This window comes from Macaca nemestrina, chromosome 4 (genome assembly GCF_043159975.1).
Source record: "Macaca nemestrina isolate mMacNem1 chromosome 4, mMacNem.hap1, whole genome shotgun sequence".
Classification (NCBI taxonomy): Eukaryota; Metazoa; Chordata; class Mammalia; order Primates; family Cercopithecidae; genus Macaca; species Macaca nemestrina.
Genome location: NC_092128.1, coordinates 175,692,927 through 175,711,609, shown reverse-complemented (window position 1 = coordinate 175,711,609; position 18,683 = coordinate 175,692,927). Strand labels below are relative to the sequence as shown.

At 46.7% G+C, this 18,683-nt stretch overlaps 1 protein-coding gene across 1 annotated transcript; it reads left to right on the top strand.

The window, feature by feature from the left end:
* Window positions 1-4,854: 4,854 nt before the first annotated feature.
* CFAP298 (cilia and flagella associated protein 298) lies at window positions 4,855-18,683 on the top strand. The gene is given in 9 exon segments (XM_011726245.3): window positions 4,855-5,186; window positions 5,189-5,451; window positions 5,453-5,810; window positions 8,992-9,159; window positions 11,597-11,664; window positions 15,031-15,189; window positions 16,024-16,155; window positions 16,941-17,036; window positions 17,335-18,683. Coding segments are annotated over 9 exon segments (1,515 nt in total). The 5' UTR covers window positions 4,855-5,026; the 3' UTR covers window positions 17,446-18,683.

Sequence of the window (18,683 nt, the reverse complement as noted above, 5' to 3'; positions counted from 1 at the left end):
GTGAAACCCTGTCTATACTAAAAATACAAAAATTAACTGGGTGTGGTGGCAGGGATCTGTAATCCCAGCTACTCAGGAGGCTGAAGCAGGAGAGTATCTTGAATTTGGCAGGTGGAGGTTGCAGTGAGCCAAGACCACGCCACTGCTCTTCATCCTGGGGGACGGAGGGAGACTGCCTCAAAGAAAGAAAGAGGCCAAGGCTAGGCAAGGTGCAATGGCTCATTCCTGCACTCCCAGCATATTGGGAGGCTAAGGCAGGAGGATTGCTTGAGCCCAGGAGTTCAAGACCCGCCTGGACAACATAGACTTTATATCTGGTAAAAATCAAAAAAATTAGCTGGGCATGGTGGTGCATCCCTGTAGTCCCAGCTACTTAGAAGGTTGAGGTGGGGCATCACCTGAGCCCAGGAGATCGAGGCTGCAGCGAGTGAGCTACGATCACACAACCACACTCCAGCCTGGGCGTCGGACCAAGACCCTATCTCATTTAAAAAAAAAAAAAAAAGAAAGAAAAAAAAGGCCAAGGCTAGTGTTGCCTTTTTTCATACCTATCTGGTTGGTATTTGAAATTCTTACCTTAATTCTTAATGTTCATTAACCTTTTATTAAGAAGTTACAGAATTATTGCCTTAAAAAAACCATTTTAAGATACTTGTAGGTTAATATGGAGTTATAAGAAATAATACAGAGACCCCATGTACCCCTTTACCCACTTGCCCCAAGGGGTAACATCTTGCAAAACTACAGTACCAGAGTATGACCAAGACATGAACGACACAGAGCATTTCCATCACCATAAGGAACCCTCATGTTGCCCTTTTCCCACTGCCCTTTCATCCCATCTCCTTTTCCCCCGCCCTTAACTTCTGGCAACCACTAATCTGATCTCTGCATGTATAATTTTCTCACTTCAAGAATGTTATGTAAATTTAATCGTGGTATGTAACCTTTTGGGGTTGGCTTTCTTCACTCAGCATAATTCTCTGGAGATTCATCTAGGTTGCATGTACTATCTGTTCCTTTTTATTGCTGAATAGTATTCCATGGTATGGATGTACCATCGTTTAACCATTCATCCACTGAAGGACACCTGGGTTGTTTCCAGTGTGGTGGCTATTACAAATACAGCTGCCGTGAAGAGAAGTTTCCATGTCTCTGGGATAAACACCCAGGAGTGCAATTGCTTGGTTATATGGTTATGGCATGCTTCCGTTTTTTAAAAACTGAAACTTTTCCAGAGTGCCTACCCTTTCATATTCCCATCAGCAATGCATGAGTAATCCAGCTTCTCCCCATCCTTTTCCTCATTTGGTGTTGTCGTTATTTTTTTTATTTTAGCCATTATAGTAGTGGATGTTTCCTTGTGGTTTTAATTTGCATTTCCCTAACAGCTAATGATAAAAATCTTTTGTTTTTGTTTTTTGAGATGGAGTCTTGCTCTGTCAACCAGGCTGGAGTACAGTGGCACAATCTTGGTTCACTGCAACCTCCGCCTCCTGGGTTCTGATGATTCTCCTGCCTCAGTCTCCCAAGTAGCAGGGATTATAGGTGCCTGCCACCATGCCCAGCTAATTTTTTGTGTTTTTAGTAGAGATGGGTTTCACCATTTTGGCTAGGCTGGTCTCAAACTCCTGACCTCATGTAATCTGCCCAGTTCGGCCTCCCAAAGTGTTGGGATTACAGGTGTGAGCTACTGCGCCCAGCCTGAAGATCTTTTCAAGTGCTTATTTGCCATCTTATATTCAGTGAAGTGTCTGTGGTATTTTGCCCATCTTCTAAATGGATTTTGTTTTCACAGGTAAGTTTAGAAGATTATTTACATATTATAGATTCTACTCATCTTTCATTGGATATGTGGTTTGCAGATACTTCTCCAGTCTGTAGCTTAGTTTTCATTCTTTTTACATGACCCACAGCCAGATTCTGAGCTCTGCAGGGCCAGAAACTATAGCAAGGGTGATAGGCATGTAATAAGCAAACTCACAAGAAACTGATGTATAAATCAAAACACCAATTTATTAATGTTAGAAAAATGTCTGACCATATCAAGGATTACCAATTATACGGAGAGAGGGGAACTCTTACATGGTTGGTGAAAGAGTAAACTAGCACATCAGCTCAAGAAAACAATTTAACAATATTAGGTAAAATTCATGTACCCTATCAACAAGAAATCCGACTACTACAGAAACTAGGATCTGTGGAACATGAGAGGCATTGTTTGTAATGGTGAAATCCAGAAATAAACGTCAACTGGGGAGTGGAGTGGAAAATAAGTGAGTGAAAACCTCACAGTGTAGCCATAAAGCAAGATACAAAATAGTATGACATCATTTATATAAAATTTACAAAGTCGGCTGCAGTGGCTCACGCCTGTAATCCTAGTACTTTAGGAGGCCAAGGGAGGCGGATCACGAGGTCAGGAGTTTGAGACCAGCCTGGCCAACATAGTGAAACCCCGTCTCTACTAAAAATACAAAAAAATTAGCTGGGCGTGGTGGCAGGCGCCTGTAATTACCCAGCCACTTGGTAGGCTGAGGCAAGGAGAATTGTTTGAATCTGGGAGGCGGAGGTTGCAGTGAGCCGAGTTTGCACCACTGCACTCCAGACTGGGCGACAGTGCAAGACTCCGTCTCAATAAATAAATAAATAAAATAAAATTTAAAATACACAAGACGATATATTTTTAGGGGTATATACACATGTTAATGGTATTAAAAACATGCAATGGAAATGATAAGCACCAAATTCAGAATGGCAGTTTACCTCTGGAGAAGGGGAAGAAGAGAATGGGATTAGAGAGAGGCCTTAACTGTATCTGTAGTGTGTTAGGACCTAAAAAACAAAATGCAGTCAATAGAGCAAAATTTGCTCTTTTCGTTTCTGGCTGCCTGATATCCAGCAGCCATCATGAAAGACTCATAAATTATCCAGATCAGGATGTTAATCACTGATGGACTGCTGAACAGATACAAATGGTCATAAGATGCTCTTCATCCTAGAAAGGCAACAGCACCTCAAATACAACGAGAAAACTAGTAAAAACTCACAAGACCACACCAGGTGTCATCTTGGTCTTCAAATTCGAACTCACTTGGGTGCCTGAGGGCAAGAAAACAGGCTTTGCATGATTTATGACTGCTGAAACCACACCAAGAAAGAGCTAGCCACAGATATTTAAGACAAGCCCTGTATGAGAAGAAAAGGACCTTAAGTAAATGCTGAACAGGGCCAGGTGGTGGCTCACGCCTATAATCCCAGCCTATAATCCCAGCACTTCCAGAGGCTGAAGCGGGCGGAGACCAGACAGGCCAACATGGCAAAAACCCGTCTCTACTAAAAATACAAAAATTAGCTGGGCCTGGTGGCGGGCGCCTGTAATCCCAGCTACTCAAGAAGTTGAGGCAGGAGAATTGCTTGAACTCAGGAGGCAGGGGTTGCAATGAGCCACTGCACTCCAGCCTGGGCGACAAGAGTGAGACTCTGTCTCAAAAAAAAAAAAAAAAAAAAAAAAAAGGAAAGAAAGAAAAGAAAAGAAAATGCTGAACAGAATGCAGTTATAATAAAATTATGAGGACCACAAATACCAGGGCTGACAAATTTAAAGATACTGCACGGGCTTGATCTGTGGTTATTTTAATCACTAGATGATTTAATAATCACTAGATGATTACTAAGCTACATATTTAAACAAAACTGGATGGTCAAAACATGGGTTCTTATGCAACGATTTTCCACATTTCTCAATATTATTAACAATTATATGGAGACCCCGTAAAATACGTAAGTTTGTGGACATGTAGCTCTCTATCTGGAAGGCTATACTGTAAAATTTTAAGAAGCTGATGAGTACGGAATTGGATTCAAGAGAAAGGGTATGACCTTATGGCCCGCAGTCAGGAGCTAAGAAAACATAGTAGCCCATTTCCCCTGGCGAGATAGGCATTTGCCAATCAGACCAGTACTGCCTGTTCCGGGGTTTGGGTGATCCCTGTCTCAACAGTACTAGAAATAACAACACATCTTCCCCTCTCCCAAGGCTCCATCCCCCTTCTATCCACTATCAGTTATCAGTCTTCCTACCAAGCCCAGATTGGCTTTGGGCATTTCCAGGCCTTCAGTCATACCCTTTCGCCCAACACGCCCCCTCCCCAACACACACTCCCCAGTTTCAACCAAGAAGACCAAAGTTCCAAAGCTTAAGGAACAGGAAGTAGCGGGCGCTTGTAACAGTCAAATCAATATGTACTCAGCACTGCTCCCCTCCAAGAACGAGACAACGGGTAGAGGCCTTGCACCATCTCGCCTAGACGCCTTGTTACTAAGGACTCTGCAAATGTTACGCATCTCTTCAGGCATTCCTTGACCATCCAACCTAAGAAGTCCATCAACCTGTTTAGTTTTTTTAGACCTGTATTTGAATTTGCATTGTCCGTTTATTTATTATTTTTGAAACACAGTTTCACTCTGTCGCAGAGAATGGAGTGGCGCGATCTAGGCTCACTGCAACCTCCGCTTCCCGGGTTCAAGCGATTCTCCCACTTCAGGCTCCCTAGTAGCTGGAATTACAGGCACGTGCCACTACGTCTGGCTGATTTTTGTATTTTTAGTAGAGACGGGGTTTCACCATGTTGGCCAGGCTGGTTTCGAACTCCCGACCTCCCAAAGTGTTGGGATTACACGCGTGAGCCACAGCGCCCGGCCTGCCATTTATTTTTATTTTCTCTTTGTCACACTAAAATATAAGCTCCATGGGAGCAGTGACTGTGGATCTGCGGCGCCCGGAAGAAACAGCGACTGACGCCGATCGACTTCTGCAAGAGTCCGCTGGATATTTCGGGAAGGGTCGCTGAGGCAGGAAACGCTGGAGCTACCCTACCAACGCCATCCAAATCAGCCTGAACGAAGACGTGCGGACACTCGCCCTGGCCCCTCCGTCCTGAAAAGCAAACGCGCGCAAACAGCAGCCAACAGAGCGACCCAGTTCTAGGTCGCTGCCGCCAAACTTTCCCAGGCCGGAAGCAGCATGGAGGCGTTGCCGGAAGTGGAGACTGAAAGCGGCGGAAGGGACGCTAGAATGTGGAGCGGTTGTGGGGCGACAGTTGCGGAACTCGGCGCGTATGTTGCCTGCCGTCCCTCCCATTCCCCATCTAGTAACTCCCACCTCAGCCCACGTATCTCCCTGAGTGGAATCTCGGGCCCCAGACCAGTCGATTGGGAGGTCCACCCTCCACTTCAGCGGCTTGGTCTGTGTTTGGGAAGTTGCCACGACAACAGTCACTTCCGGGAGGGGCCTCTGCGAATCTCCTTCCGTCGGTCCGGCCAGAATCAGCTGCCCTCTCAGGCTGTGTGGGTGGTTTCCCCGGCAGCAGCTGCATGTGGGCGTAGATTGCTGGGCCTCAGTGCACACCAGCCTCCGCTACGCGAGTTCTGAGCTGGAGCTGGCGGCTCTTTTGACTCTGCTTCACTGTTGCTGCTGGCAACATCCACTTCCGGGAGCGAGTGCCGTTTCCCTAGCTCACTGCGGGCTCGGGAGCGTGGGGTTCCGGCCCCCGAGCGGCTGTTGTTAGTACGTCGCCGCTGCTGGCGATCCGGCGACCCTCGGCCGGCCGGATCCGCGGGCCACACAGCCCGGGCCTTCTCACCGCCTCAGTGCCTCGGCGGGACCGCCATGGTTCTGCTGCACGTGAAGCGGGGCGACGAGAGCCAGTTCCTGCTGCAGGCGCCTGGGAGCACCGAGCTGGAGGAGCTCACGGTGCAGGTGGCCCGGGTCTATAATGGGCGGCTCAAGGTGCAGCGCCTCTGCTCAGGTGCGGCTCACGGGCGGGCCCAGCCGGGACAGATCGAGAGACAGGCGTGGGATGGAGAAAGAGGGGCAGGATGGGCCGAGGGGTCAGGTTGGTGAAGATTATTGAAGAGATTTGCAGCAGCCGGGGTTGAAACGGGACACTAGGGTTAACCGGAGATGAATAAGGAACCGAAGGTCCGGCCTGTCTGGCATCCCGGGCTGGGAGGTGGGCCCAGGTGCCTCTCGGAGCCGGGATGCTGCGAATCCCGGGGTGCTGCGAATAAGTGGAAATGGGCTGGGGAGGGAGGAGGGAACCTAAAGACCGGGCTGAACAGCCGACTTAGTGCAATTAATCACGTGTGAGGGGTGAGATGAGAACTGGATGGGCTTTTAAAAGCTGAATTTACTATTTTTAGTCGCCCGATGTAAAGCAGCGAGCCACCTGGCTTTGGGGCGGCTCCTTACAGTTGAGGAAGCCTTGGTGATTTTTCCCCGCCCTGGAAACGGCCTGTTGTTCGCTTGGCGGCGCCGTCTCCCTTCCCCGCGCAGGTTCCAGGGCACCGCTGTTCCGCAGAATCTCCCCGCGGTGGAAGGGCCCCCATCTGTGCTGTCCATTGGGTAGCCGCCGGCCACGTGTGGCAGAGCATTTGGAATGTGGCTAGTGCGGCCAGGCAACCGAATTTTACATTTTCATTTTAATTTATTAAATATATATATAGTGTGTGTGTGGGGGGGTGTGTGTGTGAGAGAGAGAGACAGGGTCTCTCTGTCGCCCAGGCTGGAGTGCAGTGGTGCGATCTCGGCTCACTGCAACCTTCGCCTCCCGGGTTCAAGGGATTCTCCTGCCTCAGCTTCCCAAATATCTGGAATTACAGGCACATGCCACCACCCCCAGCTAATATTTGTATCTTTAGTGGAGGCGGGGTTTCATCATGTTGGCCAGGCTGGTCTCGAACTCCTGACCTCAGGTGATCCTCCTGCCTTGGCCTCCCAAAGTGCTGGATTACAGGTGTGAGCCACTGCGCCCGGCTGATTTTAATTAATTTGAATAAATTTAAATCGCCAAGTGAGTGAGTACCTGCCGCATTAGACAGCATAGCTTTTGAACTTGACGGGATGATACTTTCTGATGTGGTGTAGGATATTACTAAGTGTTTATATAATTATCATTATGTATACATAGAAAATACAAACGTAACTATTTGCAATAAATAGTATATTCATTTATGTGATTTATTAAATTGCATGAATATGTGATTTATTATTAAATGTATTGATTAAATTGCATGAACTTGTAATTTCTGCACCGTGGAGAAATTCCTGAGGGTTATGGTTCTTTTCATGAAACTTATGTGTAGTGTATTAATTGAGCTTCCAACACAAACACAATATTAAATGTTATCTTAAAGCATTTGAGGAGAAAAGGAATTTGTCTTTTCTTTCTATACATTATAAATTGGAAATGTGCTGAATGCTGAGAGTCACATTAGTGAACTTAAAATTCATGTATTTATTCTGCACCAGTGCTCAGCCTTCAGAAGACAAGGATGGGGCCAGGTGCGATGGTCACACGGGTAATCCTGACACTTTGAGAGGCAGAGGCAGGTGGATCCCTTGAGCCTAGGAGTTCTAGACCAGCCTAGAACATAGTGAAACTCAGTCCCTACTAAAAATACAAAACTGAACTGGGCGTGGTGACACATGCCTGTTGTCCCAGCTACTTGGGAGGCTGAGGCATGAGAATCGCTTGGACCCGGGAGGCAATGCTGCAGTGAGCTGAGATCACTCCACTGCACTCCTGCCTGGGTGAGAGAGGGAGACCCTGTCTCAAAGAAAAGAAAGACAAGGATGAATAAGACCAGTACCGTGCCCCTGTGTCAAGGGTCCAGGCCAGGTCTGGCACATAGCAAGTGGCATATAAATGTTCGTTCCATAAAATAGCCAGATGGGCAAGGCCCCTGACCCCTGGAAGCTAACATTCCAATGGGGTATGAGGGGGCATCATGATGACTGTGATAGATGTTATCTAACCTTCCCTTATTTTTAAGAAATAAGTAGCTTAGACTGTGGTGGAGAGGGAGACAGTAAACATCCCATTCAGTGACACCATTTATTCGTAATACTGTATTATTTCAGGTCAGGTGACGTCCTCACACAACGTTATGGGAACACTAAGATCCAAGTGCCTCCTTCACAGGAAGGAAGGAGAGAGAGAGAAAGGAAGGAAGGCAATTTTGCAAGGTTAAAATGCGGACTGGTTTTGGGGTGAATATATAAGGATTAGGAAAAACAGCCATGCATTTGAATAGTGAACATGATACTAGAAAACTAAGTCCCTTGTCCCATCTCTGCTACCTCTGAGGGGTGTAAGCTGCTTTAAATCCTCCCCACTGATTTGTATAAATTATTTATGAAGCATTGACATGAAGTTTTATAGAAGGTCTCAGACCAGGCGCGTTGGCTCATGCCTGTAATCCCAGCACTTTGGGAGGCTGAGGTGGGTGGATCACTTGAGGTCAGGAGTTTGAGACCAGCTTGGTCAACATGGCTAAACCGTGTCTCTATTAAAATACAAAAATTAGCTGGGCATGGTGGCGGACACCTGTAATCCCAACTACTCAGGAGGCTGAGGCAGGAGAATCGCTTGAACCTGGGAGCTGGAGGTTTCAGTGAGCCTGAGATCGTGCCACTGCACTCCAGCCGGGGTGACACAGTGAGATTCCGTCTCAAGAAAAAAGATATCAGCTGCAGCTGTGTCATCTGAGCAAGCCTGACATGATACAACTTATAAATTAAGGAGGGTGGGGGGAATGTACAAGGTTAAATTAAATGAGATAGTCCATGTGAGTGCACTTGGAAAACTGTAAGACCCATGTGAATATATATTCAGGTGTTCAATGAATAGTAATTTTGCTCCTCCAGAGTTAGGAAGCACAACAGAGCACAAATGATTGGCCCCTCAGTCTACAGGCCAATTGCCTGGGACCTGGGGCGAGCTTCTGAGCTCTCTATGCTGTTGGCTGAGGGTGGATCAATGACTCTTTGTCAAGGGTCCAGGCCAGGCCTGGCACTTAGCAAGTGGCATATAAATATTTGTTCCACAAAATAGTGAGCCAGTTGGGCAAGCCCCTGGCCCTTTGTAGCTTACGTTCCAATGCTATGAGGTGTTGTGATTTTGATACTGTCTTTTGCTTATTTTTAAGAAATGGAAGAATTAGCTGAACATGGCATATTTCTCCCTCCTAATATGCAAGGACTGACTGATGATCAGATTGAAGAATTGAAATTGAAGGATGAATGGGGTGAAAAATGTGTACCCAGTGGAGGTGCAGTATTTAAAAAGGATGATATTGGACGAAGGAATGGGCAAGGTAAGTGAGGATTTCTCTTCTATGTGCATGCTTATATAGGCATAAGTATGCAAACAGTTCCTTTTTTTTTTTTTTTTTTTTTTGAGAGGGAGTCTTGCTCTATTGCCCAGGCTGGAGTGCAGTGGCACAATCTCAGCTCACTGCCAACTCCATCTTCCAGGTTCAAGCAATTCTCTTGCCTCAGCCTCCTGAGTAGCTGGGACTACAGGCATGCGCCACCACGCCTGGCTAATTTTTGTATTTTTAGTAGAGACAGGGTTTTGCCATGTTGACCAGGCTGGTCTCAAACTCCTGACCTTAGGTGATCTGCCCACCTCGGCCTCCCAAAGTGCTGGGATTACAGGCATGAGCCAACGCGCCTGGTCTGAGACCTTCTATAAAACTTCATGTCAATGCTTCATAAATAATTTATACAAATCAGTGGGGAGGATTTAAAGCAGCTTACACCCCCTCAGAGGTAGCAGAGATGGGACAAGGGACTTGGTTTTCTAGTAAAGAAAGCAGTTCTTTATGTTCAAAAATTGACCTCATCATTTCTCTACAGACTTAGAAAATACTGTACTCTGTAGCTCCTGTGGTAAAACTCTAATCTAGGATGAATTAAGTAGATAAAGGAAGTGTTTGTTTTGCTCTTAATAAGTTGCAGCTTGCTTTTAAATATATTCGATGAACCAGATGAAATGACCCTTTCCCTTCTGTAGGTCAAAAATGGTTGAGTATTGGCAATTTCATGTGGTTCCACCTAATAATTGTTGGCAGATACTCACTGAAATGTATTCAGAGTTGTGTTTTGTTACTGTTCACAGATGTTGGGGGATCTTTCGAGCTGGACTGTGTGAAAGAGGAAAGGGAAAGCATGTCAGCACATGGACTTCCCTGATCAAGGACATGCCTCTCTCTGGGGCAGAGCACTTCAGTACATGGCAAAACACTGAAGAAATTCTTCTCCTTTCAGTGTTGGGCCGATCATGTGGAATTGATGATAATCCTCTTTGATAGCTTATTCTTTTTAACCTGCATTAAAAGCTCCATTTAAAACACTGTAATTGATCAGCCCTAAAACACTGTTAGGAGTAAAAGAACAGTATTCCTGCAAGGCCTTACCAGTTCAAAAATACACTTTTTTTAAATATCAGGGATAGTAAGAATTCCTAGTATTATTTCCTTTGAATGTTAACCTGAAAAATGGTTGTCTTCCACATCTTTCTGACCTAAGAAGATGTGGTAAGATGAAGAAAAAAAACATGAGAACCACTTAACAGTTCATTATTCATCATTAAAACAATATGTAGTATGTTCTTAAATTAACCAGTTTTTTTTTTTGAGACAGAGTCCCTGTCGCCCAGGCTGGAGTGCAGTGGCATGATCTTGGCTCACTGCAACCTCTGCCTCCCGGGTTCCAGTGATTCTCCTGTGTCAGCCTCCAGAGTAGCTGGGATTATAGGTGCCTGCTACCACGCCTGGCTAATTTTTGTATTTTTTGTAGAGACAGGGTTTCTGCATGTTGCCCAGGCTGGTCTCGAACTCCTGATCTCAGGTGATCCACCTGCCTCAGCCTCCCAAAGTGCTAGGATTACAGGTGTCAGCCACCACCCCTGACCTAACCACTTCTATTCTAATACAATCTTATATTTCTAATATTTTCAATGTCTAATTAATACTGTTATTTATTAGGAATATATGGTTTCAACTTGCCCCATCCATTTTCCCTAGGTTTGGGCATTTCATCTTCTTTTTTTTTTTTTTTTTTGCTTCTAAGCTTTCAAGTTATTGTTTTTTCCTGATCTAGGAGTCACCAAATTATGGGCTACAGGCCAAATTCAGGCAGTTGCCTATTGTAAATAAAATTGTATGGAGATGCAGCCACCCCATTTATTTTTTTTATTTATTATATATTTTTTATTATTATTATTTTTTGAGACGGAGTCTCTCTCTGTCTCTCAGGCTGGAGTGCAGTGGCGCGATCTCTGCTCACTGCAAGCTCTGTCGTATTGTCTGCTCTTGTGCTACGTGGCAGAGCTGAGTAATCCCACCCAACAAGACTGTATAGCCTGCAAAGCCTCAAATATTTACTCTCTGGCCCTTTCCAGAAAAAGTTTGCCGGCCCTGTTTACCCAACAACATGGATTTCTGTTTTTTGTAGCCTTTGCCACTGCATAAAGCACACTCCAGGTGTCTGTGTTGGGAAGAGATCTTCACCTAACTTCCAGCAGCCAGGTTTCTTGCCTCTCTTCCCTACAGTCCACACTCGCACTCCGTCTCAGTCCACTTACCCCGACTCAGACAGAAGGGATTGAGATACTTCACTCGCACTCTGTCTCAGTCCACTTACCCCCTGGCTCAGACAGAAGGGATTGAGATATTTCAGAAGACTTTTAAAGAGGCTTTATATTTGACAGCTCTCTCTCTCTCTCTCCTTTTTTTTTTTTTTTTATAGCTCCAAATGAGAAAATGAAGCAAGTGTTAAAGAAGACTATAGAAGAAGCCAAAGCAATAATATCTAAGGTTGGCTCTTTTAAATGATGCTCTAAAACTTGTCTTTTTTTGGGGGGGTGAGGGGGAGATGGAATTTCGCTTTTGTTTCCCAGGCTGGAGTGTAATCGTACGATCTCGGCTCACCGCAACCTCCACCTCCCGGATTCAAGCAATTCTCCTGCCTCAGCCTCCCGAGTAGCTGGGGTTACAGGCATGTGCCACCACGCCCAGCTAATTTTGTATTTTCAGTAGAGACAGGGTTTCTCCATGTTGGTCAGTCTGGTCTCGAACTCCTGACCTCAGGTGAGCTGCCCGCCTCAGCCTCCCAAAGTGTTGGGATTACAGGGGTGAGCCACCGCGCCTGGCCTAAAACTTGTCTTTTGAGAAAAAACTCCAACTCTGGCTTCCAGAGTTGCCTCTCAGCCAGCCTTCTCTTTCAGCCTTCTGGAGGCAAGGGAAACAAGCATATTTGGGGTAGGCCATAGCTTTTCCTTTCGTAATCCTGACAGTTGCCCAGAGTCCTCCCCGTTCCTACAGGCAGACACAAATTTTGTTGGCTTGTGTAAATGTAGGTTCACGTATAATACAAATATGTATAATACAAATGTTGATTTCGTTTCTTTTACCTTTTTGAAGAACTTAACAAAGCTAAGTAGGGGAGATTTGAATATTGTGGCCATAGAGTAGTTCTCCAGACACTTGATTGACTTAATATGTATTTGATCTAAATCGGTTTTTTGTAATTGTCTTTAGCATTTATACAAAGGCTATTTTATAGAGGGAGGAGCGTAAATTTATACCATTGATACACAGATAATGTGTATCTGGAGGAAAAGAATTTAAGGCTATTGAAAGAAGTGGTGTCTGTATGTGTTGCTTGTATTTGTGTGTTGGTGATATTAGTTGCTACCACCCTCAACTGCAAGTCTCTCGATTGATAACCACTTTTTATTCTGCTTCTTCTGATTTGCTCAGCAGAACTGTTATTTTTAAACCAATATTTCTCAAGCTCATCAAGCTTTTGACTAATCTTTGAAGAGCCTCAGCAAAGGCTGCCCTGAAGCTCTGTGCCTGTTAATATAGTAACGGCTTGAAGAAGCTCTACAGGAGACGCCTTGGTTGAGCCCAGTGTTTGCGTGATGATGGCATCTAGGCATGCGAGCACATCTCAGGCCATGGCAGGAAAACGGTGGTCTGGCCGTTGTTCTGCACGTTTCTCCCCACGCTTTGCTGTGGAACTCCTCTTTCAGTCGCCTCGCTTCTCCCCTTTGCCTGTGTACTTCTGAAAGTACTTTTTATCCTTGGCCTTCTTGCTCCCTTGGCATCTTATCTACTCTGCCAAATGCAAATTCCACCCTCTGCAGATAACTCTGAAGCTTCCGTCCTTTCCCCCTGACATCTTGCTTCACTTGCAACCTGAATTTCCAGCTGGTTGCGAGACCGTGCTATCTGAACACCCGGTCAGCACTCTGAGGTCCAGTTTTCTAGAAATGAGCTCTTTGCTTCCTCCTCTCCCTCTGTGTTCTGTCCCTGAGAATCAGCACCTCCTATGAGCTGTCTCCAGTAACAGAACCTCAGTGTCTTGGTTTTATAGGCCAAATCCTCAGTGTCATCTTCAGCACTTCTCCCTTCTGTCACCTCTAGGTTTGAAGTGGGGTCCTGTACCGTCTGGTCCCATGATGCCTCTTAAATCCTCCTCTTCCTTTCACTTCCACAGCTCTGGCTTTGTTGAAGGCTCTCCTGTAGGCTTTTGCATTCTGATGCCCACTGGGGGTCCTGCCAGTCAGTTCCATTTCATTCTGACACTAACTACTCAGAGACAGCACAGACCCCACTGGTCAAAGGCAGATCCTTCAATTCTGACACCAATGCCTGGAGTTAGCATCAGACCCCACAGGTCAAAGGGCAAGATCAGCAACAAGACTCCTCTTATTTCAGACACCAGCTGCACGTGAGGGCCCCAGGCCACCCATACGTGTGTCCAGCTTGACTACAAATTTGGAGGTTCCCACTATGCCCCCATTGATATGCGTCACCTGGCACATCAGCGTCTGCACCAATCAGGAAGCTCCACTGAGCCATGGTGTCTGGGATTTTTGTGGAGTTTCTGCTCAGTAGGCATGATTGCTTAAACCACTGGCCACGTGTTTGATCCCAACCTCTAGCCCCCGGAGGTGGAGGAAGGGGGTGAGGCTGAAAGCTCCAACCCTCTAATCATGTCCTTGGTCTCCCTGGCATGGCCAGCCCCTTCCTTGAAACCAAGCGCTGATTACAGGTTACTGTGTTAGCACAAGCTCAGGTGTGGTGAGAAGGGGCTTGTTGTAAATAACAAGACACTCCTGTCCCTCAGGAAATTCCACGAGTTTTGGAGCTCTGTGCCTGGAACTGAGTAGCAAAGACCAGATGTATTTGTGATTTCATCACACCTTCCTCTGTGATCTTCAGTGCCTGCTACCTGGTCTCCCTCCGACTAGGTCTGTTCTTTTTTTTGAGGCAGAGTCTTATTCTGTTGCCCAAGCTGGAGTGCAGTGGCACAGTTTCAGCCTACTCCAACCTCTGCCTCCCGGCTTCAAGCGATTCCCCTGCCCCAGCTTCCTGAGTAGCTCGAACTACAGGCACCTGCCACCACGCCCAGCTCATTTTTGTGTTTTTAATAGAGACAGGGTTTTGCCATGTTGGCCAGGCTGGTCTTGAACTGCTGACCTCAGGTGATTCGCCCACCTTGGCCTCCCGAAGTGCTAGGATTATGTAAGGTGTGAACCACCACACCTGGCCAACTGGGTCTGTTCTATACCAGTTACAAGATAAATCTCCCAACATTACCACTCCTTCCCAGAAAAGGCAGTCGCTTCCCGTGGTCTAACAGAGGAAACGTGAATCTTCAGCCTGGCTTTTGTGGCCGTTCGAAAACAAACTCCAGCTGATCCAACTAGAGCTGGCCTCACCTTCTCCTCTCCTTCCTGCCCCGTGCTGTGCCGGGGAGGCTGGCCCCTGCTTCTCTTTGTTTCAGCTTGTCCTGAATGAAGCACCTGCTGCCATCTCTACCTTTTCAGCCCATCTGCGTTTCAAGGCCCACCTGTGGTGCCTGCTCCCCCTGCCGTACCTCCTGATCCTTGCCCCCATCTGTGCTGCCAGCACCGGGCTGTTTCTCGGTGGAGCATGCTTCGCACTTCACTGTACTCCGTGCTCAGTGCTGCTCACTGTCTGCTTTATAATACAGGCCGCGGTGTGCTTGGCTCAGCCCCTGAAATAGATGGTAGTCACTCTGGGAGCAAGAAGAGTTTGATTTCTTTTTGTTGCTCTGGCAGTATCTGGCACGGGTCTTGTACAAGATCTTGATCGAATGTACTGAATTGGTTAGCCACACTGTAGATAACGATGCCTTTCTGCTTGCAGAAACAAGTGGAAGCCGGTGTCTGTGTTACGATGGAGATGGTGAAAGATGCCTTGGATCAGCTTCGAGGCGCGGTGATGATTGTTTACCCCATGGGGTTGCCACCGTATGATCCCATCCGCATGGAGTTTGAAAATAAGGAAGATTTGTCGGGAACGCAGGTATGTAGTTCTTGGGTGGGCACTCTGGAGGGTGAGTTCACGGCCCCCCAAAGCCCTTCAGATTTGACGCCCCTCTTCTGGATGTAGTGTTTTGTTCCCTACACAGCTTTCAGGTTTGCCGTGCCCTGCATCAGAGCAGAGTTCCGGATTCAGGAGCGGCCCCTGAGAGTGGGTACCCACGGGTAAGGGGTTTGGCCCCACACACAGGAGGCAGTGGATGCAGTTTGTGAGGCCACCCGTCAGGAGTGACTGAAAACATTTCCACTGTCTTTGGCCGCTAGGAAGCCAGCTACCTAATTTCTTCCTATTTCTACCTGAATGCATCTGTCCCTTTGCATGGAAATTTGTGTTTCTAGTCTTACCTGTTGCTTCATGTTATTTTCTGACCCTCATGTTCCATTTTCCTTGGGTTTTCTCACTTCCTATCCTGTTGGACAATATTCTTTGTCTAAGCCATCTTAAGTAAATGGAATATGCAGAAGTGAACAGGCAGCCCCATTATACCTCGATTTAAACACCCAGCACGATGCCAGCGCCCTTCCCTGGCAGTGGCCTACAGATCTGTCTAAGATGAACTATATGGATCAAGGTGCAAAAGAGATAGGACCTCCCTGTTGTCCAGAGGAGGAGGTTAACTGAGTCAGGGCATGAGTGGAAACTTAACAGGGAAGGTACTAAAGTCAGCAAGGACTTAGAGTGAGGTGGGGGAGTCAGGCCTCCCATGGTGAGCACCGGGAGAAATCAGTTCTCTGCCCTCTGCTGGGAGGGGCTCAGCTGGGCTCTGCCCCCCGGGTGGGAACCCACAGTCAAGCCAGTTCTTATGATTGGCCCCAGGCAGGGCTCAACGTCATTAAAGAATCAGAGGCGCAGCTGTGGTGGGCAGCCAAGGAGCTGAGAAGAACAAAGAAGCTTTCAGACTACGTGGGGAAAAATGAAAAAACCAAAATTATCGCCAAGATTCAGCAGGTAAGTACTTTTTGCTTTAACATGTCAATATTTTTTGTTATTTCCCTTCAAACTGATAAAAATGTACAGTGAATCTGAAAGATTTAAACTACTGGTACAAATATTTTAATCCTATTGGCTTGGGTTTAAACTAAAAATATCCTCTTCCTGCACACCAGCAAAAACTAGAAGAAAATATGGATTGTTTAGTGATACCTAGAGTTTGTCTTAATATGTGGGGGAGAGGAAATACATTATGTTAATTTCAACCTCAATAATAGGGCTGCAAGTAAACAAATATTTTCCTTGAAATGTAAAATTTCGCCCGACACTGATTTCAGGCTTTTGCAAACTGCTGATGCCATGTACAGGAGGAGGAAAGTTTCGAGACCTTTGAAGGACATCGTGTAGCGCTGTAACCTGAGGGGCCGCCTTGGTTTTGTGGGTGCTCCTACGTCACTAGGCTGTGATTTTGGGGAAATGGGGCCCTCCACCATACGTAGATCCAGAGTCTGTGGCTCTGAGCCTGCTCCCTTTCCCACTGGACCTGCCTACAGTGTCTGCCTTGGGAATGGCCAAGACAGAGATGGCGTCGTGCAGCCTCTGGTCTCCACACAGTGAGAGTCCAGGGCTCAAGTCTGCTCAAGACCAAGGCTTCCCTCGATGCTTCACTTCGGGTGATCAGACGTGGGGGACCTGTTTATCTTTAGTAGTTGGCAAAGGCAATTGTAAAACATTTGTTGTAACTTCAGGATTGTCACTCTAAGAACCTTAATTCACAATTTGCTCTGCTATCCTCTTTGCAGAGGGGACAGGGAGCTCCAGCCCGAGAGCCTATTATTAGCAGCGAGGAGCAGAAGCAGCTGATGCTGTTCTACCACAGAAGGCAAGAGGAGCTCAAGGTAGCGGGGAACAGATGGGCTTTCTGCAGTGCTGGCGCTCAGCATAGCCTGCGTGCCTTACCTGGGGCTGGTGGGGAGTGGTGAGCTCTGCAGGATGCCGGGGAGGGCTCTTTCTAGACCTTCTCTCTCTGCAGGGCTGTCGGGGTCCTGCCAGGTGTCTCCCGGGGCTAAACATGGAAGGGTCCCGCTCCTAGTGGGCAGGGAGAGGGGAGGTCAGTCATGGACTCTTTCTTCCGTCTCTTTATGTGCAAAACACCTTCCTGAAATGCCTGCCTGAGTAAAACGTATTTGTTTCCAGAGATTGGAAGAAAATGATGACGACGCCTGTTTAAACTCACCATGGGCGGATAACACTGCTTTGAAAAGACATTTTCATGGAGTAAAAGACATAAAGTGGAGACCAAGATGAAGTTCACCAGCTGATGACGCTTCCAAAGAGATTAGCTCACCTTTCTCCTAGGCGATTATAATTTTAAAAAGGCCACTTACCACCCTCTGTAAAAGATGTTAACATTTCTAGTTTTCTTAGTTTTATTTTAGTGTGAATTTTAAAAATAGCAGTTCTTCAAGATTTTAGAACTTAATAAATACGTAATCATAAGAAAATGTGTAAATCGTTTCTGTTTCAGGACTATTTAGTATGTCACGGTTTTCTTTGATAAAATACTAAACTTTTTTTTCTTCCTTCCTGATTGTTTTATATTCTCATGACACCTGGTTTATTGGAGGAAAGCTGATGACAGGCAGTGACCACTAGAGGCCGCCAGGCCCTCAGCGTGCTTTTTCTCCTGGCTCCCTCTGTAGATCTGTTGGAAGCCAAACTCCCCGCCTTGCTGGAGAGACTTCGGTGACCCTGCTGCGGGATCTAACTGTAGCCAGGCGTCGCCCCGCCTTGAAGGTGAAGTCTACCTCCTGGCTGATGCCTCTCTACCTTGTATTCCGGGAGCGAAAGCTACAACCGTGATGGAAGTTGAGTAGCAAACTCATCTGACCTTGAAACTTAAATTCTCCTGGAGTTTCTCAGCTTCTCAAGTCTCCTTCATCAAAAGGTCACCGTCATCCTAAGTATCTAGGACACCACTGAGTTTAAAGACTCCAGCTCATCATCACTGTAAGCCATCCGAGGAGCCTGCAAACCCTGGCACTTTAGCGTCTGAAAGGCACCTGCCAGACCACCTGTGGCAACCAGAAATGGCCCAGACATTTCCTCATGCTTGACTTTTGGTGCCTAGGGTCCTCTTCTCCTGGTTACGGGGAACTTGGTGTGCTCGCACTGAGGGAAAGTGAAGGACGCGTGGCGTCTCCCTGCCTTGGCCTTCCTGCCTTGGTGCCTGTGCTCCCCACCATCCTGCAAAGAAGAACCCTGGGAGCTAGTGGAGGTGGCAGGGGTTTGGTTCCTGCCTGCTGCCAGGCGGCCTTGCCCAGGGGATGGGTCCCAGACCTGAGAGCAAAGCTCTGTTCTCTAAAGTGCATTGTAGTTGACTGCATCTTGTGCCTTACTCTTTTGGTTGATTTTCAAATTTTGTAAAAGCAAATTTGCATCTATTTTCCCTTTTACTTGGTTATAGTTTTAAATGTCTCTATGAAAGGGTTTTGACCTTGGATGATGTAGTGTATGCAATAAGATGCTGTGATTTTATTTCAGGA